Source organism: Aplidium turbinatum, chromosome 16 (genome assembly GCF_918807975.1).
Source record: "Aplidium turbinatum chromosome 16, kaAplTurb1.1, whole genome shotgun sequence".
Lineage (NCBI taxonomy): Eukaryota > Metazoa > Chordata > Ascidiacea > Aplousobranchia > Polyclinidae > Aplidium > Aplidium turbinatum.
Window position 1 is genome coordinate 16,211,208 of NC_137487.1, and position 21,286 is coordinate 16,232,493.

At 37.8% G+C, this 21,286-nt stretch overlaps 2 protein-coding genes across 4 annotated transcripts in view; both read left to right on the forward strand.

The window, feature by feature from the left end:
* The window catches only part of LOC145785485 (uncharacterized), a 34,551-nt gene extending 22,088 nt beyond the window's left edge, over positions 1 to 12,463 (forward strand). The window contains exons 7-17 of one of the 3 annotated variants that reach the window (XR_014291182.1): positions 1,988 to 2,070; positions 2,283 to 2,377; positions 3,299 to 3,509; positions 4,577 to 4,648; positions 5,112 to 5,241; positions 5,995 to 6,053; positions 8,758 to 8,928; positions 9,218 to 9,372; positions 9,723 to 9,904; positions 10,088 to 12,323; positions 12,363 to 12,463. Coding sequence is in view for 1 of the 3 variants with exons in the window: in XM_082597134.1 (XP_082453260.1) it covers positions 1,988 to 2,070; positions 2,283 to 2,377; positions 3,299 to 3,509; positions 4,577 to 4,648; positions 5,112 to 5,241; positions 5,995 to 6,053; positions 8,758 to 8,928; positions 9,218 to 9,372; positions 9,723 to 9,904; positions 10,088 to 10,177 (1,248 nt within the window). In the remaining 2 variants the exon portion in view is untranslated. Of the gene's footprint in view, positions 1 to 1,987; positions 2,071 to 2,282; positions 2,378 to 3,298; positions 3,510 to 4,576; positions 4,649 to 5,111; positions 5,242 to 5,994; positions 6,054 to 8,757; positions 8,929 to 9,217; positions 9,373 to 9,722; positions 9,905 to 10,087 lie in introns of all 3 variants that reach the window. The other 2 variants (XR_014291181.1, XM_082597134.1) reach the window with 2 other exon arrangements.
* Positions 12,464 to 18,894: 6,431 nt separating this feature from the next.
* On the forward strand, positions 18,895 to 20,884 carry LOC145785545 (visinin-like protein 1). Its single transcript, XM_082597205.1, has 3 exons — positions 18,895 to 19,103; positions 19,610 to 19,778; positions 20,675 to 20,884. The coding sequence occupies exons 1-3, from the start codon at positions 18,895 to 18,897 to the stop codon at positions 20,882 to 20,884; spliced, it is 588 nt and encodes a 195-aa protein (XP_082453331.1).
* Positions 20,885 to 21,286: the final 402 nt, after the last annotated feature.

The following is a 21,286-nucleotide window of genomic DNA, read 5'->3' on the forward strand; positions in this document are numbered from 1 at the left end:
GGAAGGCTACTGGAAATACTGGAATTAAATGAACGCGTAAGCTAATGTTTAAGTAAGCAGAAAACTTGTACGTTCATGTTAGACCAGGCGCGCGGACACAATTTGTTATACGGTGTACTCGTGTACTGTATGACATCTCAATCTTGTCCAATAATAATTTATATCGAGTTGGGAGCATAAAAAATTTAAAACGGGATGTCTGCATGAAAATATATTTACTGTATCACATGTCGAATAAAGTTGAACAGCAGTTGCACGTAACAACAAATTTTGCAGCTCATCCCAGATCAAGTCTTGCTCTAACCCCGTATCGTCACTGTTGTCTCGTTTACGTAAATGAATGAATAGAATACAACTAGGGGCGCTGAAGGGTGTGTAACGTGACTAAAGCCAGTAGCTGTTGCTATTTTAGTCCACATGTACAATGCAGGTATCGGTTGGCTGGTGAGCTTTATATGTTTAGCTGGCTTAGTGGCGTCTAGGTAAGCCTTTTTTTTTGCTTTCCCAGCCTGGGGCAGTTAGCCAGTCCTTGAATAAAAATATGTTGATGCATTGAATCAATGATTCATTGTTACGCCTGTGCGTTGGCCCATGGAATTTTTTCTGCGTTCATGATTGAGTTCTTGCGATGAAATTCGGGTATTTTTTCGACTATTTCTCGCTCGTGTTGTGCAAGAGCTCCAGCAGCAACTTGTATTGACAAATAACTTTGATTGGAACAGCGTTGCGTAGACCCAAAATAGCTCTACTTCTTTTTATAAATTCCTCCAGTTACAGTTCACGGTGGAGTTATTGGCATGCTGAAGCGATAAGCCTTATGAGCAGATTGAACCGGTTTAAACCTGAAATCGTTACATCATTGTCACGTCTATAATGCATTGCGCCAACCTACTGTGAAGTGCGCTGACAGGTACAACCTAAAAAACCCTCGCGCATATTTTAAACCTGGCAATATTTCACCATCTGTCCCTATTGATTGACGTGCCAATAAATCGCCCTCCTACTGCCAATAAACAGTAGGAAGATCCTTTTTGTTCTGGATTCGTTATCGGTGAGACATACGAAGAAAGTCTTCATTTAGCTTGCTTCAACCGTCACAATCAAATTGCATCTTTTTGGGTTCGATAGCGCCCTGAAGCGGTTTGCTTTATGAACATGGACGCTTACGTTGAAGTTTTCGCATCCCAGCGAGCAAGGAAGACCTTTTTGACATTGGTTTATTGTATGTCGACGTTAAATCAATGTAAAAACGCTTGATTTGTTAGCTGGGATCGGGCTGATGTTAACGCTGTAATTGGTAAGCAGGATAAACGGGATTATTCTCAGGCCCGAGACGGTTTTTTCTAATTATGGAATAATATGACATTTTACATATAACTTTGTACCGAGAATTGATCGCCAGGAAAACCCAGAAACTATCTCGAAGGCACGACCAAAAATAGCAGCCTGTCATTACAATTAGTAAACTTGGAAATGTTCTTCCTTATCTGCAGCCGAAAAGCCCACTCTTGCAATGGGTTAAATTTTTGTCGGATCAACGACTAATTTAACAGTTTTCTCGTTAGTCAAATGTAACAAGAATTGACAACGATAGATACACGCTTTGCTGCTTTTAGACTATTCGGTTTCTTTAGTTTTTTTTTTCAAAGTTTTCCATTTGGTCGATCAAAAATACTGTTTTCTGTTTGTTAAACGATGTAAGCACCAATGCTGCGACCGCGAGTGCAAAAAAATTGCATTCGAAAATATTTTCTTGTTTCAAAAACTTTCTCCTTTTCCGAGTTATCTCTCTGAAGAGGATTTGTTCGTTGATTTATTGTCTTCTCTACAAATACAGCGGGTATAAACGTTTATTCTTATTCACTCCTGTCACTAAACCAGGTCTGTATACATTAATTCAACGTCTGCAGACGTTGAACCAATGTAAAAAACAACTGTATTGCTGGCCTTGGCAGAATGTAACCAACTTTCATCATGTTGTTTGCAGTTGTCTTTGAAACGTGAAAGAGACGTCGAAATATTGTCGGGTGACGACAAACAAGCCGTTACAGTTTATTCACCGCAAGACAGGTGCGTAACGTCATCATCAATGACGTGTTGCTGACGTAAGAAGCGTCGTTTTAACAGCTGAAGCGAAATTTCGTAGTTTTGTAACATTTACATTTTTTATATGACAAGCCAAGCTGATCGTAGTGTTCTTATAAACGTTGAATCAAAGTAAAATGATTATTTTTAAACATCATATTGGCGACGTTCCATCAACTTGTCGAACGATGTTTCAGGGACAGATTTACGCAGACCTTTAATGGGCTTGACGCGAAGAAAAAATTCATTTACACCTCTCTGAACAGATTCTCGCAAGACCGCATCATTGCAGGTAGGCTTTTGCACTGGTATGTGTTTTGGCTGCCCAGACAGCAAATCAACCGTTTTTTACATTGATTCAACGTCTGCAGCGTTGAATCAATGTAAAAAAACGGTTGATTTGCTACCTGGGCTGCTTCACCTTTTTTGTGTTGATTCCAATGAATTTGAGTTGATTAATTAAGAAAGATTGACTTCTCATTAATTCACCATTTCATGTCACTCAATTTCTGAAGTTCAAAAGGTTTGATGGCATTTTTTGTTGAAGAGCGTTGCATTTCGTTTCAAAATATAGAATTAATTAGTTCGTTGTAACTACCATGTACAATGCAAAACGCTTTTTTTGCATTTTACAATGTACAATTTACATAATGAAGCATTTGTTGCAAATATTGCTCACCATGTTTGAATAAAGAAAACTTCAAGCATTTGCTTTCAAGTTTCGGTTGCTGCAGTACTCTGCTAAGTACACGTCTTGAGTTTTGGCAAGAAATGAACGCAATAAACGATGGATTTCAGTGCTTAACTTTCACTTTGATAGAATGACTTATATGTACGTGTGATATTGGGCCGATACTGAAATAAATTGATTTTAAATTTTATACAAAAAATCTTCATTGGCAGACCGCAAAAGTTTCCGCTCAGACAGAAAAAATCCGTTATTTCCGATTAAATCTGCAAAATGATAGATTTTGCTGTTTGGGAGTTTCCACATCACTTAGACAACAAATCATCGTCATCGTCAAAAATACATTGATTCAACGTCGGCAGACGTTCAATCAATGTAAAAAAAACGGTTGATTTGCTGTCCGGGACGACGATGAATCGATGTCAAAATGATGATGATGAAAATAACCTCATTTTACTGTGTTTATCGTATTTTTAGCTACTTTGTCAAAGCCATTGCTTAATGATGCCGAACCTCATTTTACAGACTCCCAGGCCGAGATTGACCACAAGTCCCTGGCCGATTACTTTTCAACCGAGCGCGACAGAGAACAAGGCCCACCAACCAACCACATGGGACGAGGCAACCCTTTAATAGGTTATCCATTTCAAATGGAAGCCAACAGAGAGGGGAATGCAGACACCGTTTCGAAGCATCAACGCATTATGACCATGGCTAAAACTTTGCAAAGAGAAAGGTATCAGCAACTTTACTGTTAAATCGATATAGTTTTTTTGTAAATCTCGTAATTTGTTAATTGCTTTTCAGTTCGGTTTGTTGTTAAGATTGAAGTTGTTTTTTTCTGTCTGATAACGAAAATTGCGACTTTGTATGATGGATTTATTCTCATTCAGCGCCACATTCCTTTTTACGTAGATTCAACGTTTGCAGAGGTTTTTGTATAAAAAAGCCTGTTTGTCTGAGTGGGTGATAGGTTATTCTGTTTATCAAGACTGAAGTGTTCCACCCGACAAAGCCTGCACTGACTCGCGACAGTTTTTGTTTTCTTTATCGGTCACGCCCTTTTCGCGACGGCCGCCATATCCAAGCGAGTGTTGTGTTTTTTCTGCCTTTCCGGAAGTACTAAAGCTTCAGTTGTGCACGTTTTGTCCCCATACTTGTGTGTCCCAGCCAGCAAATCAGTCGTTTTTAAGTTGATTTAATGTTAGCAGATTTTAAAATGACTAATTTTCCTGCTAGGGTTTGCCACTGTTAGCTCATTAATCTCAACAGCTTCCCATCGAATTATTTGCTTGTTTTTGTTTAATAGCGCGCTTTCATTATGCCCTTTTTCATCATGTACATGAAATATGCCTCAAATTTTACAACGTCGCTTTTCTTATTTTATAAAAACCAAATGTTAAAATCATGGGCATTTGCAACGCCACTTTGGAGCTCGTTCGTCTTAAAACTGCGCCAATTTGGTTTTTGTTTACAATAAATAAAAAGTATAAATAGAGTTTAATGGATTCAGTGTGCGTAGAAGGGTACTGTCGGGCCAACACCGAGTACCATTAATTTCTTAAGTTAATTACTAGAGATAATAATATCAAATCATATGCCTGCTTGAAATTTTTCATCTAAGTTTGTATTGCCCAACCTCAGTCGGCAAATTTGTTTTTTTTTGATGCAACGTTTATAGACGTTAAATCAATGCAAAAATGACTGATTTGTTATTTGGGAAGTTTTCTGGTACAAGATCACTTTTCGTCAGTTTTTGTATTTTTTTGCAAAACCGCAAAATATTAATCTTTTTTTTTTCAGGATGTTGGACAGCAATCAGCCTCAAAGTTTCTCTCTTCACCCAAAGAAGGATAAACCAAAGAAAGAATACGGGTGAGGGAATCCAACCCATTAGTTTTTAACATCATGGCATTCATACTGTGGCACTATTTTCAAAACTCATTGTTTAGAGTAAGCATGAAACGAAGCATGAGTTTTTTGCAAACATGATAGAAAGATTGTACTTTGTATGATTCAAGTTTTTTGGTTCGAATTTTGTAGATTAAAAAATGGTGATGTATTGTGTGCAAGCAAAATGTTTGAATAAATAGAACATAGCCAGTTAAGAACCTGAACTCTATACAAAAAAAAATAAGCAAACATTACAAAAATCAAACCTTTTCACCTTCCGTGCTAAAAGTCAAATAAAATTTTTCAAAGTTATTTTTCTATTGTGTTATAGTTTTCTTTGCTTAACATTATCCAGGTAGGAAACCAATTTTTACGTTGAACCAACTTATGCAGATTGGGTATATTCCAAACACGCTTTCCTTCAATTCTTTCATCCTACTTGCAGGTGTGACTACTGTGGCAAGATGTTTGGTCGTCAGCAGCACCTGAAACGTCACATCCTGACCCACACCGGAGAGCGGCCCTACCCCTGCCAGTACTGCGAGAAGCGTTTTCGGCGTTCCGAGCATTTAAAAGTGAGTGATATTTTATATGCTAATAAGCCCGTGTTTGTTTATGATCGTTACAAAGATTTTTTGTTACCAAAAATCCTTTTTTTTTCTTACGTTCTTCAGAAACAATAGTTTTTGCATCCTTGCAAACTTGATAAGATGTGACCTGTGCACTAAGCATTTGATAACATCAGTTTTGCTTTATCTCATTTGTCAGCATGCCAAATCTTGACAAACTGCGCAGCACATTGACTTTGTATGCAGATTTTATTCCTGGAACCGATATTTCTATTTTCACGTGGCTTTGTGGAAGCTGTCTGCTGTTGAAAATAGTGTTAAAATCTCCAGCTTCGTTTGCTGAAATGCATTTGCCACCTCAATAGAAATCATTGAAGGCATTGCTTTTGAAAGAATTTTATCTGTCGTGAAGTTCGATCTTTGACACTTGTTGTCACATACCTTCGTTTGACTGCGTCATCCAACTCATTACCAACTTATATTCAGCATTCATTCTTTTTCGATTTGAAAGAAATCATCGCGTTTTTATGTCTGGGTCTGTCTCTCGGCAAGTCCCACATCACTGAAACTTCACCTGTCATACGCACTGCAAATATGAAACGCGAGTTATAAATACGAGTGCAATTTGTTTTCTAATTATTATGATCATACGAATTACCGATGTGAAGACTGATTAAGGTTTGAAAAAGTTTAACCCTGCAATTGGGAAATCCGGTCCCCATGTACCCTCCACTGATATGGGCGTTTTTATTGTTGCAGCATCACCTTGTGAGCCATGAGCAAGCCTTGGGCCCTGATGGACAACTACACAGGAAGCGGTAAGACGTTTCCCACAACTTGATTGCTTTTAGTCTGTCTTCTCGTCTAGTCACTATGTTGGCCCAAACGTAATATCGCTGACTTTTTAAAGAACGTTTTCAAGTGCCTTGAAGTGATATGAACAGTTTTAGACAAAGCTGTTCCAGCGCTAGGGTAACCTTTCCAACGTAGGCGGATATGAAATGCTAAATGTCTGTTTGCCGGTTTGTTTATTTCAAAATACGATTTTATGAGGTCGCGCATGTTCTCGGCCGATCCGGTTTTCTTGGTAGAATGACGCGTGGTGAGCCACAGACGTCATTAAAGGGATAGTTTTGATGAAATTTCAAAGTGCAGTCGGCTGACCCGTTGTACTTTTGCCAGAGTTTGGCTGCCGAGTTATTTTTGCGCCAGCTCCCACCATGGTGAAGCTGCAATCTTTGCAAAATCGCTGAGATATCATCGGTACTTGCCGCAGCAATGTGTGATCGGGCTTTTTCTGATGTTTCCAAGTTTTCCAATTCGCCATTTTGTGGAGAGGTTGCGTTCTTTGTTTTGCATGTTGATATTTTCATCTGCATTTCGACGCAAGCAAAATTTGCCTGGGAAATAACAAAATTTAATGGAAAAACCGTCCAACAATTTCCACTGATCAGACATGGACTTCTAAATAGTAGAATCTGGACTGGAAATGCAGTGACCAACAGTAGGCCAAACAGTTGGTACAACAGTGGGCCAACAGGGTTAGTTACTTGGCTGTTGGCCCACTGTTGGCCAACTGTTGTACCAACTGTTGGTCACTGCGTTTCCAGTCCAGATTCTACTATTTAGAAGTCCATGGATCAGATATGCGTAATTTTTATTCCATTGTACTTTTGGAAATTTAATTCGACTTGGTCTTTTGTTTCCATTCACGCAGTGGAAGAATCAGGAAAATTTTCTGCATTTTGAAAGTTTTGTTTATAGAATCCTTCTCCTTTCGCGCTTCTTTTTCGTGGGCAGAATAAATTTAGCCGAAATATCGCGATGGAAATATTTCTTTTTAAACCGGCTTGTTTCAAATCATCTATTTTTATTGGCTGCCTGACTTAGGCTTTCCACTGTCAGTAGCTGTATGAAGAACTAGTCTAACACTTTGATTCTTTTCAACGGTTAATTTTCATCGTTTCAACGTTCAGTAATGTTGAAATAATGGCAACCAGTGCATACCGCTTGAATGTTTTGCTCCGACATGAAAAAGTATTTTAAGATTCCAAATCAAAGGAATTTCGATTGTTTTACAACTCGAGGGAAATTCGATTGTACACTTTTTTCTGTTTAATTGACTTTGACTTTATCACTTACTGTGCCCATGATTCCTGTCTCGGCAAGGAGATATTTTGATAGCATTGCATCTAGGTTGCGGAATACTTGCCTACCGTAATGTGAAATCTTTCGTTTACGGGATCAACCTTCTCTGCTGTTCAAGTTCAATTCTTTGTTATATTTTTGCTTGTCACCAGCCACTTGCGACCCCATACCTGTTTATATTACACGTAATTTCATGAATATATCTGGCAGCTCTAGAATTGTTTGTTAAGTGTTTGGCAACCCTGAGTGAGTTTTTAATAATTTTGTGTCATCACCAGGACCACTAATGATAATGATGATGGTAATAATGACAGAACAATCAGAGAACGTTTGCAGAACAAAATTTATATTTCAAACTTTCGATGTCTAACTGTAGAATGTCCTTGCATCATTTTGAAACTGACAAGATGGCGGGAATTGCATTTCACGAATTTACCTAACTCTCGTCAACTCCTCTGATGACTCTCCGTACTATGTTTAACCTGTTTGACCAACTGGCTTCATTTGAATTTAGGTTTTCTCAGCCAACTGTGAGCAGGAGATTTTGAGGTCAACCATGCCAATTCCAGTTTAAACATTTTAAAACGAGCAGCATGACCAATTTTCAACGTAAAGAAAGCTTAAAGTTTGAGAAAAAAGTTTACAGACTTTTGTTTAAGTTACAAGGAAATCGGTTTTCTGGTACTCCATCTGCATACGCAAATTGCTTGTTGTTTTTGCTGTTGAGATGATTAACATTGAATGCCAAAAACAAAAGTAAAAAACTACATCATCTTTGTTTAATCTTAATGCACATCAAACCAAATCGTGTAATGCAAGCTCACGTCGAAGTCTTGCGTGACACATCTGTTTGCATAGTTGGGCTTTATCGCTATAACTAGGAATCTGCTACTTTTTATGCCTTGATTAAAGGAAACCCTTGCGTTTGGCTTTGACCAGCCCTGACTGTCCTGTTCACTGCTAGATACCATGTCAATAAGATCTTAATTCCCATTGTCATCATGTAATGAGCAAAATGACACGACCTCATACGCTACTTTTGAAAGGACCTCCGATCGAATCCCACTCAGAGCACGCGACTTGAATGCTTGCAAGGGAACACAAAGATTAGCCTTCTTTCCGGTCCGCTTAAGAGCTGTGAAAGCATCAAATGACACCATTTTCTTGCTTTTTCTCCCACTTATATCCCAATATGATATTTTGTCAACTTACATAACGTATTCTAAACTGCAAAATCCGTCTGCAAATGTTGAACCAATGTCAAAATGACGGATTTTGCGGTGTGGGATTATAATGGCATTACCTAAAATTTTCTCAGCTAGTCATATGCTTGGAGCAGATCGAAAGCAAACTTATCAGTGACTTGCTCTTCAGACCTCGCAAGACTCAGCAAGCGTCGGATGCTTACGCCATGTCAAAGATGATGCTGGACAGATACAATGGACATATGGAAATTGACGGAAACGGAAACATGGTGGAGAACATCGCTTCCGCTCCGGTTGTACTTCCTTCGATGTTCACCGATGCGGAACGAAAACAGCTGAGGTGAGTTTTGAATCGAAGTGACTCAACCTCAGGGACAAGACAAAAATATGATTAATTTATGAATTATGTGGGTTTTTTTCTTCTTTTATATACGTACATATGTCAACGGTTAGATAAGGTGGCTATTTTTACACCAAGATGTTTGGTTGTGTACTTGTGTTACCATTTTTCGTTCTCCATAAGACGAAAATAGCTCGTTGGTATTTCTCAGAAATGTTTTCCAATGTTTTTTTCTTGACCCGGTCGCTGGACCAAGCAAGTTTATTTTTAAATTGGCCTTTCTTCTTAGCCCACAAGCCAAGATTACTGAAATCGAATGTGGTTTGACGTCACGTAGCGATGGTGCTGGAAAACTGGACGAACGAAACGGTCACCAGGTGTCGCCACCATATGCTGCTCACTCACCCATGGCGGCCTTAAACCTATCGCGGGTCAGCCCAAAAGGTCAGTGAACCTTCAAAAATTTATGTTGCACTAACGCGCTTGTTATTATTACGTCATAGGTGCTCACGCGGCTGTAGTCTTCAGGAAGAACGTGCAATGAATGTAGCTTATTCACTAAAACCCCGTGGCTTTTCTTAACCGTGATCAGCGGATGAATTGCCTGATCAATAAAAAGCAACTTTTCACATTGGCATTTCTGTAGGGAGAGCATTAACTACTTGGGAGAAAAAGCGCCACTTCCGTGTTAGCTGACGTTTAAAGAATGAACTTTTACGCCCCGAATAGTTTGTGATGAAATTTGTTTTATCTCGTGCGTCATTTCATCATTAATGATGTCATTGTTTTTGAAGAATCTGATGAGCTCCGCGTTGAAGGGCAAAACATTCCTTCGCCAGCCGAACACTCGCCCGATGATTACAACAACATTGACCGGGCTTCGGAGCAAGCAAAGCCCGCAGAATGTGACCAAAATTTTCCGAGGTCTGGTTCGTTGTCCCCCGCCATGAACGGATGCAACGGGGTCTTTGATGAGGTAAAGATCGATCAATTTACCATCTGAGTAGCCATAAAGACTCAGGGTTACTGTTAAATCATTTTGTGAAACTGTTCACCTCAGTTTGTTTGCCATTCAGCCTCGTGCAACTGCATGTTGAAGGCTTGCATCTTGTTTTCATATTGATCGCTAGCAAGCATAAACTTTTATTATTTGTCACAGCATCCAGCCAGCTCAGACATCATCGGCATGGAAGGAAGTGAAGTGCTCACTACCGACCTCAAGCGGTTGATCGCCGCTATGGATGAGTGACTTTGAGCTGCCGTTTCAACTTGCCGAACGTTTCTTGTTAAAGCTTTGTAATTTGTTTCTTACATCCGAATGTTTTCCTGTGAATAATTTGCATTGTTTCAAGAACAAGTGTTTCTTACGCCCATTGACTTGTTCAGGTTAGTTACCAGTTAACTCACCACCCCCGCCCCAATGTAGCTTCCACCCCGTATTGGATCATGGACGGTTCAACCCCAGAAAATGTCTCTTATTTCATTGATTCAACGTATTCAGACCTTAATCAATGTAAAACGTTTATCAACATCCCAGCCAGAAAAAAATTACCCTTTTCACATTGCTTTACGTTGAAACAAAGTATAAAGGGCAACATTTTGGGGCGCTATCTTACATCAGCTTGGGTTAATCTGACATCTTATTGCGCTCACTTGACGTAACGCTTATGCGCTTCTTGGTAAAAAATGTGGGCCATCATCTGCACATTGAGGGCTTTTTTTGCTAAATCGATTAGTAATGCCAGTGGGGCTTTCAGAGGTGATGTTCGACTTTTTGTTAGTTGGATAGAACATTCACATTTTTGTCACGTTCTGTTAACTACGAATTGAAGTACGTACTTTAACCCCGATCGATACAAGGTACAGGTATTTTTATTATATTGCCATGCTGCATCCCGCGTGTTAGTTTCTCATTTTTAATTGTTTAACAAAGTTACTTGCATCTATTTATTCTTTTTTTTACGCACAATGTATATTTGCGTACGTGTCCCTTTCTATTTTCGCAAGATTTAATCTTTATTTTGAATCCGCAAGTAGGCGCTCTTGAGTTACTTTGTTTTGCGCGCCAACAATGCTTTGTGCTAATTGTTTAAAACAAAAAAGTAACAGCATTTTGCTGATAAAGATTAAAAGACTTCTTCCTTTTAGTGATTTGAAAAAGAAAAAATTGTTGACATAAAATCCACCCTAAACAGGATTGGTCTGGTTTAGACCGCACTGCATTAAAATGAATTGCTTATTTTCTCTTTGTAACAAAGGAAACTTTTTCATATTGCAAATGTGTTTCAGAATCGATATTTTCTTAGCTCCTTTTGATGCTATGGTTTGTTGAACTGTTTGTCGTTGTCATCCTCGGCTTTCGAACCTTTACCGTTGCCACATCTGTAACGTTTAAACGCAAATAAGCAATTCTTGTTCTTCTCACAGACTTAAACTCAACATGAAGTGCAAACTAAAAATTAAGCTTTAATGTTCCCTGTGCAATAATTGCCCCAAGGATCCCATTTCACCATCATGCTGCCGTAATGGGCGCCCAGGGTGACAGTACCATGCTGTCCCACACGTACTATCCGATACAAACGTACTATGTTTTTGTTAACTGTGTTGTCGTCTTTTTACGTGTATAATTCTGGTTCTTATTTATATCTTGAAATCATGATGATGGCGTCTTGTCGATAAATTTGTGTCGCCATTTAAACGTACTCTCTTACTTGCTAAGTATTCAAAGAAAGGTTTTCGACAGTCAACAGATATTTTGTACTATTCTATAAAAATCTTACCAAATGTTTGAAATTAAAACTTAAAAAGATTTTGATAATTCTTTGTCAATTATAAAAAGAATTAATAAATAATCATTTAGTAACGAAAACACTTGAAAATTTTGATATTTGGCCGAACTCTTACTTTCATCTGTATGGGGATGCCATGTACATCGTGATGACAGCTATTTAAAAATTTTCACAGTTTTGTGGCTCTATCTTGAAATTGATTTGCAGTTCTATATAGCCATAATTTTTTGTAGATTTTTTTCTAAGCAGCTGATTTTTATTTTTCACACTACTCAACAACAACCCAGACAGCAAATCAACTGTTTTTACATTAATTCAACGTCTGCAGACGTTAAATCAAAGTAAAAAATACGATTGATTTGCTGTCTGGAAACGTACTATACTTGTATCGCCATGTCACCAATTGGAGTGTTATTTATTTACTAAACCTAGTTGTACACGACTAAAGTGTTTCTCATCGCATTGCAAAGGATTTTGTTCTAAAACGCAAACTATGTGAATGTTGATCAAGCAAATGTAATTCCATTTGCGAATTCTTGTGACTATTGCTTTAACAGTGCTAGTTTTTCACCCTTTTTGTTTTTCTATGATATTACTTATTTGTATGTTTCCGAATACTATCCCTTTAATTGTTTAAAGGGATAGTATTCGGAACATTCCCTTTAATTGTTTAAAGGGAATGTCACACAATGTTATTTATCGTATGTTCTGGGGTATACACACACATTAAATTTATGTATTGTACATCTCTTTGCCTGTTTTTCTGCTCTAACAAAGTGCTACGCCATTCGATTGGCGAAATGTAAATGCGAAATGAGACAAAGAATGCATTAGGACTAATTGATTTCGTTGAACACGCCATTTAAAAAAGACAAAACACCTAAAAATGAAAACTAAAAATGAAATGAAAACACCTAAAATTAAATTAACTCAAAAATAATTTATAAACAAACCTTGTCCACAATTCTTGATACAAAAATAAATTCGGTAACAAGGTTTTCCCAGTAAAGTAGGAAAAGTTAAAATGATTTAAATCCGTGATGCATTAACATGACTTTGAGGAGACGCTCAGTAATTAAGAGACTTGCATGTCTCTTAGGTGTATTGCTTCGACAAAGCGGGAAAATCTGCAAATACATGTTACTAAATAGCCATAGCTTTCGGGAAAGGGACCGACGATATCTGCATGTACGGGCTGGAATGGCTTCTTCCAAGTCTTGCGCTGTTCCTTGATGAATTGTGTTTGGTATTGTCGACCGCCATTCAAGCCAGTCGATTGAGTTCTTTCCTTTGTGGAAAGAAACAAACAGGTATAGGCAGGCAAGGGCAAAAAATACACAAACGGAGTCCCCAGCAATCAACGCTTGGCTAAGTACTCATTAGCACAGTATCCTTATTGCTTTATTAAATTTTATTGGTCGTAGGTTGCACCATGGCTATCTAAAGATATGGCCTGATTTGTCACATTTTGCAGAAATTTCCAAATTTTGCTAACTTTGGGCAAATGTTTAAATAAATTCTTCTAAAAATTATATTTTTACGCTTTCTTTACTGCTTTCCCCAGATGACAGAATAGGTTTTAACATCCTCAGACGTTAAAAAACAAAGACAATTTGATTTCGAAGATTTTAGTCAGACTGTTAATTTTTCAATAACAGTCTGATTCAGCGTTTTTCAACTTACTTTTTCTCATTTGCTACTGCTTCCCCAAGGCAACAAAAACCTTTTATATCATGAGGAGTCAGCAAAACAATCTCAAAAAATGTCACTCAAACATCAGCAGTAGCTGTAATCAAAATCTGCAAAATGTGACAAATCAGGCCGCATCTCCAGGTGGCCATGGTTGCACCTTTCTAAACGGAGCAGATGCTGTGCTCTAATCTGCATGCTAAACACAGATCAGTCACTGTTTGTCCCAGGAACGTAGCCACAGGGGAGGGGCTTGGAGAGCAATCGACCCCCCCCCCCCCCCCACAAAAACGAGTGTTACTGTTACAACGTTTTAACGACAATACATGTTGAATGACATTAATTGTTAGGCTGCATTCCGTAGCTATATATTTTTAAACAAACTCTAGCCTATTTCAAATATTAAAATGTTTGCCTTCCAAAAGTTGCTTTTGCCCTTTAAAATTTTTTTCGTAGCTACGTCACTGGTTTGTCCCACTCCAAGATGTCACGTTCAGATTAGCGAAAGATGTTAGGTTCGATGGAGTGAAGGTCAAACGAAGTCTAAAATCCAAGACAGCAGCGACATCCCGATAGTGCTCTTTATTTTAATGAAAAGATAGATATGAATTTTTTTAATAAAAATTTTGAGTGTGGATAAGGAGCGAATCTAATCTTCATTAATTGAGGAATCACTGTGAAAGGCTTCTAGCGTTGCTTACAATTTCCAGACAGCAAATGCGTTATTTTTACATTGATTCAACGTCTGCCGACGTTGAATCACTCAATTTGCTGTCTGGGAAAGATACGATTTTAGAAGATTTAATTTTGCTTTCAAATCATAACCAACGTTGTGATAATGTAGCATGAAAAAATCATCATTTTGCCAGATGTCATATTATTTGTATTGGAATGTGTCCAGTTTCAATTCAGTTCTTTCTTAACTATACTGAAATTAGCATTTGTGTTTTCTAAGCACTTAGGGTTACTAGGTGGACAGGAAAATTAGCTTTCTTGCACTCCCGTCCACTAAAAGTATTTCTTCACATAGCCCACCAACCAAACACAAAGCTTGATTTCACAAACGTTTATTATTTTTATGAAAATTGGATGTTATATTTCTCAAAATAACTGTCTTTTCATACCAAATAAGTGCTGACTAGGTTAAATGTTTTTTTTTTTGCTATCACTTGTAGTGGAAGGCGTACTTTTAGAATTATATTTTATACGGTAGCCTACTCTGTGGATGCCCATCTTCATGGTTGGCGAAATATTGAAAAAAATTATAAACCTGAGCTGGAAACACCTGCATTTCAGTGCTGCCATTAAGAGCATAGGCCTATCTGCGTTGAAACCTTGCTCGCATGAAGTTTGGAGAATGAAAATGTTAATGGAATAATGAATCAAAAGTTGTAGCTAAACAGCTGAGCTTTTAACAGTACCGTACAGGCGTACACCAAACATTTGCGTTTTGCCAACTATAAACTATTGGTGTAGCCTACTCTCGTTAGCTGTGAGACTTGACGTAACTATAGTCAACTGTAGCAAGCAACGGTTCACTGCAGTAACAGATCAACTGCGCTTGGTCACATTCCTCCCCAAGTCGAAAAAAGAATCTTTTTTTAATTTTTGCCAAAATTTCCAGCTTGCTTAATCACATTATGTTAACCCAATTAACTGCACGAAGGGCATGCAATGTTGTCAGTCGCAGATTTAATGGAAAGGAGAACAAGTTTGGTCACATACCCTTCTGCACATAGCAATCTTGTTGAGGGAGAAAAATAAGTATAGTCCTAGCCAGGCTACGAAAAGAATATTAGGATTGTGAAATTGCAATGTTTATATCCAGTTGAAGTTGGTTTATAAAATGTATTTCCTCATTGCAGTAGTAGCCTATACAGATGATTTTAACCAAATTTATATATATTTTTACATGTACAGCTTGGTTTATATAATATTAAGATCTTATACACTGTATAATATACAGCCTACAACAAAAAAGCAAAAAAATAAAAATTTGACACAGGCAATGCTATGCTTGCTGCTTATAGCTGTAGATGATTTCTAACTACTGTAGCAGAATTTTTTTGTACGAAACTGATTTTTAAAACTTGCGGCCAAGTGATGCAAAGCCATATCAGGTGGCTTCGCCCAGTGTTCCTGTAACCTAAAGTAGGCTACATGTCTCTTATACGTTACCTAACATCAGTCCAACATGTCCACAAATCTAACGATCATATCAAGTTTCGTAAATCTTAACAAAAAAACGAAACAGATCGATTGCTTTGCCTTGCAATCCTATCAGACCGTATTTCTGTTTGTTATCAAGTTTTGCAGCTTTCATCGCGAGTAGGTCGACGACAAGCATCATACCCAAAGCCTTCTCATGCCAACGAAAACGACGACTAGATCGATTTAATTACTTATCAAGGTGCATTAATATTAATAATATGTCATGGGATTTTTGAATATTCTCTCTGAAGCACGAAAAATTCCATTAATGCAGTTTCGAAAGCGAATTACACAGTTGATAGTCGATTCTAATGGACTACGCAAAATAGAAACTGCATTGCCAGGATAGGCGCAGGCTTCGTTAGGCTACTGTTGAAAAACTCTGCGACCATAGCCTTGTTAGCCTAAATTTATGTTTTTTTGTCTGTTTGTTTTTTTTTTGACAGCAACATGACTGTTTTGTCATCATCTAAGCATGTAAGCCAATAAGCTTTCATAGCGTTTGAAATACAAAACATTGCAATCGCATTTCATGGCCTTTAGAATAAAACAAAATCTGTTATTTCTGTTAGGGTAATTAATAACTAAAGTAACTTTAATAACTTATCAGTAGGCCTACCAAGTAATTATTATGCAACACCAAGTAAAGCAACTTACCAAGTTGTCTCAAAAGCATATACGAAGATAACCTTTGGTAAGAATACCATGCGTCTTTTAATAAAATATTACCTATAGACCAGAGGGGAAATTTTAATTTTGACTGTGTAATCACCTAGAAGTTTTCATATTGCATATTTGACACAATTCCGAAGGCTTTAGTTCGGCAATTTTGTACGGTTTGCAGCTAAGAAGAACCCAGTTGATTGTGCTGCTGTTAATATTCTGCATGAGTGAACAACTCAACTCCGGTTCGATATAAATCCTACTGTAGAATACGCAATATACGGAGTGTGTCCAGGTCTGTGTTCATGTACCAGAGAAGAAAGAAATATAAAATATTTTTTTCTGCTGAGTACCAGCTGCACAAGTCATAAGGCCTATGAATTAAATGTCGGATTATTTTACAGCCTAGTACGCTTATCTTTTTTTAATGATAAGATTGAGTACTTAAGGAAACGTTTGGCGCAGATATGTGTCTTTATGGCAGCTTGCATAGAATTCAAGAGCATGATCGGGTAAATATCTTTTCCTTCGGCCAAAGAATATGGACTGGGAAAAAAGAATTGTCACTTACTAATCAGTGGTAAAGAGACAACTTCAAAAAATTAAAAACTTAACTTTTCTAAAGAGCCACAAAAGAAAACAAGTCATAAAAGAACATAGCCTATTACTATAAAACATCAAACAAAAGAAAGCATTTAAATGTGAAAGTTGATTTTGGGTTTGACTTTTACGTTTCCCAAAACGAGGTGTAATCTTGGAAGATACAGTAAGCTACGCGAAAACTGCTTGATAATGATTCGTCCATCGGTTACAATATTTGGTTTTAATTCCAGCCATTTTGCTGAAAATTGTTTCAGATACGGTGCGTAGGGCGTAGGCCAAATGTTGAACCAAATAAAGGGACATTTTTCAGTGCATTGGCTATCAAGTTATGATAGCCTGCTTTCCTTCAGGAACTTTACTGCAAAATAGAAGTATAGAGAAATAATTTCTCTATAATATTTCTCTATGGTTCAACAAAGCAAACTCTCTACCAAAGCTTTAAAATAGAAGTAGATGATCAAATTGTAATGCTTGTTTTAGCTCTGCGTCCAACTGCAAGTTTAGCAGCTCCAGCTGAAACCTATAGAGGGGGTGTCTATTGCCATAGGTGTTGCAAGTATTTTCATCAGAGGCAGAAAAAAATTAATACCGTTATTGCGACTTTCAAATTCATCAATCATGTCGCTAAAAAGCTTAGTGTATCTTTCAAATAATTCGTTGACTTGGTGCTTTGAAAGTGATGGAAAATAAGTCGTGAAACCACGTAGCCTACAAGCTTCGTCTTCTAAAGACAAAGCTTAGCAATGAAGAGAGGCGCTGTGCTGTACAAGTCGTGAGAGAACTTGTCACCTTGTAGGAAGCTGTTTGAAGACGAAAGGTAGGCTACGTGGTGATGTGATCAACTAAGGATGCTAAATCAGCAATCCATTTTTTGTTGCTGTGCCTAGGAATGATTTTATTCTTCAGCAAACGGTTTGAACTCCGGGTGAAACACGTAAATGCTTTGGAAAGATTTAGCATGGCTAAACCACTCAGCGGCAGTGAACATGTGCACGTCTTCACAGTCAGCATCAATATCTGTGAGAAATTGCTTAACTTGCGATGGTTAAGCGCATTTGCGCGAACCTAATTTACTGTTGCTGTTATGATTTCTACACACCACAGCAGACATCCTCAATGACTTAGCAACAATATTTCCTTGGTATAAAATGCAGTGGTGGCACATCACAGATGGAAGATTATCTTCTTCATGCACCTGTTAACGGGTCCATAAAGATGGTAATTCTTCCTTAACATGAAAATACACCCATCTGTTGCATCTGAGCACAGCTCTGGCGGGTCCAAATGTGCTTCTACAAGACTTGCACGAAATTCAGGAAACAACTTTCCCTTTTGTTGCACCGTGAATGGAATGAAAAGTGAGAGATTCCTTTCAAATGTTGAAGTCTGTCGTAGCGTAACTCTCCCGATAAATCCTCTTTAAATTGCAAGCACGTTAGCTATAGAACAACGGTGTATTTTCGTCATTTGGAGCAGTTCTTCTGACACACGGTGGGATGAACTTGCGGTGGGATGGCGCAGCGGATAAGGCGTTGGCTTTCCAATTATGCAAACCTGGTTCGACTCCCGGCTTACGCTGGTTGTTGACAAACACCGCTCACCTCTACCCAGGGTGTAATAAATTGGGTGGACGTAGTTGTTGAAGGAAAGGCGACCGAGAGAAAGGAACTGGCCACCCTACTCTCGTTAGTGCCGAAGGCTTCGTACAATGAGAACCTTATCTTCTCATCCCCCAAAGCTTGAATCAAGTATGGGACCCACCACCTTCTAACACAATAAAAATTTTTTCTACATCGATGAGGGCCGCAGGGAGAATGTTTGAGGGCCGCGGTTGAGAATCACTGTTTTAGCCTGTGCATTCGAGAAGACAAACAAATCATTCTTGGACCGGTTTATGTAACTTGAGTTGCTCTTTGAACTGCAAAAAATGTGGATCCGTTACCCCCTGATAAAAGAATTTATTAATTTTATTTGCAGAATTCTGTGTAAAAAAATATTGTTTTAGTACAAAATGGGAGCACAAAAGTCCAAATTTTCTCCAAAGGACTTGAAGGAGCTTGCAAATCAAACCGACTTTACCGAAAGAGAGATAAGAATTTGGTTTAAGTCGTTTAACAACGATTGCCCGAACGGAAAATTATCTCTGCAAGAGTTCAAGCATATCTACAAACAGTTCTTTCCTAGCGGGGATGCATCAGCATTTGCAAAGCATTGTTTCAGGTAGGCCACTCACACGGATTCTTATTTAAATCTTATTTGCGAGTTAAATAGACAGATTTGTATAAAAATATGACCAGTGGATGACTGACTATAACAAAGTATGACATAGCCTACTTCTGACACAGTTTTATGCCAATTCATCAAGAGATTTCTTTTCAAACTATCAACCTTGGCAAACGAGCAGACGTTAGTGCTTGAAAACCTGCAAGTACTTCATGAAAATGCCAAATCAACTTTATTCTTCAATCAGCATTTGGAACTGAACGTTTGAACTTGATAAAGCTGTTATTTGAAGTAGTCAGATTACGGCTATCGTAGTGGTAAAAAATTATTTCACAAACTCGGACTCCGAAACAAACGTAATCCATGGCCACCAAAACAACTTAGAAAACAATTTTTTGGGTAGCTTGCACATAAAGTATGAAATAACGATTTTTGCAATTCCAAAGCATAAATGACAACGTCAAGTGATATAGTGATGAAAACATGACTTTAAACTTCTGCAGGACGTTTGACAATAATGAAGACGGAACAATTGACTTTCGAGAGTTTATGTGCGCTCTGTCAGTGACGTCCAGAGGTCCCTTTGATGACAAACTGGAATGGGCATTTAGTATGTACGACCAGGACAAAGACGGACATGTGACGAAGAAAGAAATGTTGGAAATTATTTCGGTATGCGTGCAGGTTGAAAACTTTACTGTTCCAACTGCGGTTTAAAACCATTTTATTGTTAGATACTAATCTTAACTCAGTTTATTACCAATAATGAATGGAGTTAAGTTGGGCTTTTTCTGTTGGGTTTTCTCTAATCGGAGAAATACTAGGCTTCAAGTCCAAAATCAAATAAATGGAGCGAGTTGAAAAGGGCTATCCGTATTTTGGCTCTTATTAAATTGTGTGCAGTGTGGCCAATATTCAATAAATGATGATGAGCAAAACGTCATTGAAGCAAATAATGTACCCAGACTGCAGATCAGTCGTTTTTTAGATTGATTCAACGTTTACAGACGTTGAATCAATGCAAAATGCAACTGATTTCTAGACTGGGGTGTAGGCTGCTTTTGGCTACTTGTAGCTACTTTGAAGTACTACTTTATTAACTACTTTATTACCTACTTTATTACCTACTTTATTACCTACTACCTACTGAACTACTTTATTAATTGTAGTTGTTATCATTTTTATCCGATTTTCATTAAAAATCCCTTAACATTATCTTTTTTATGTGAGTTGGTAAAGGATTTCTTCAAAACAGATTTTGTTGTAGGCTACAGTCAATGACTTAAATTATTGTTGTTTTATTGATTATGGCGTAGTTGGTAGAATGTCTACATTTGAGTCTATAAAGATCATTTTGATTCTCTATCAGATCACAATGAATACTTTAGTTTATAAACACTACACTGAATGTCATTTCTGCTTAATAAATTAGGAGCAATAACGTAGGCTACGGTTCTCGGCTACATTCATGTACGGCTGCACTGAAACTGGTTACATTCCCAAGAACGAGAGCAACACATATTTACGATGGATACAGCGTTTTATCATTATTATTATTTTTATCACAGGCTATTTACAAAATGGTCGGGCAAGAGAAGCTTTCTGAAGTTGTTCATGATGACCTGTCCGCAGAACAAAGAGTAGATCGCATTTTTGAGAGAATGGATAAAGACAGAGATGCGAAGATCACTCTTGATGAATTTAAGAAAGCTGCCGGCGAAGATCCAAGTTTGGTATTGCTTCTGCAAGTCAATTCTGGAAACGGAGCACAAAACTAAAACTTCGCAAGAAAACACATATTAATCTTCACAAGCAAACAGTTTTATTGATGTAAAAAAACAAACAACATATTATCGTTTTAACTTTGTCTTGTTAAATAATGGGTTTCAATGACTGACACAGAGAATAAGTAGCACAGTGAATGCATCTTTGCTTTAAGAAATAAAATTATCCACTTTCGCCCTACTTCAGTACTACCTATTGTAAGTTGTTAAGAAATCTTTAAAATTGTAGGTTGATGTAAAGGGTTAGTCGGTAGCTTAATAGTCTTCACCAGAAAGATTTAGTCATTGTCATTGTTCAAAACACACAATCGACTGAATTGGCAAGAAAGGGGAAAGGCCTTCGGTCAGCAGCGGACTATCACAGGCTGTATGATGAAGATTTCGATCCACGGTTGC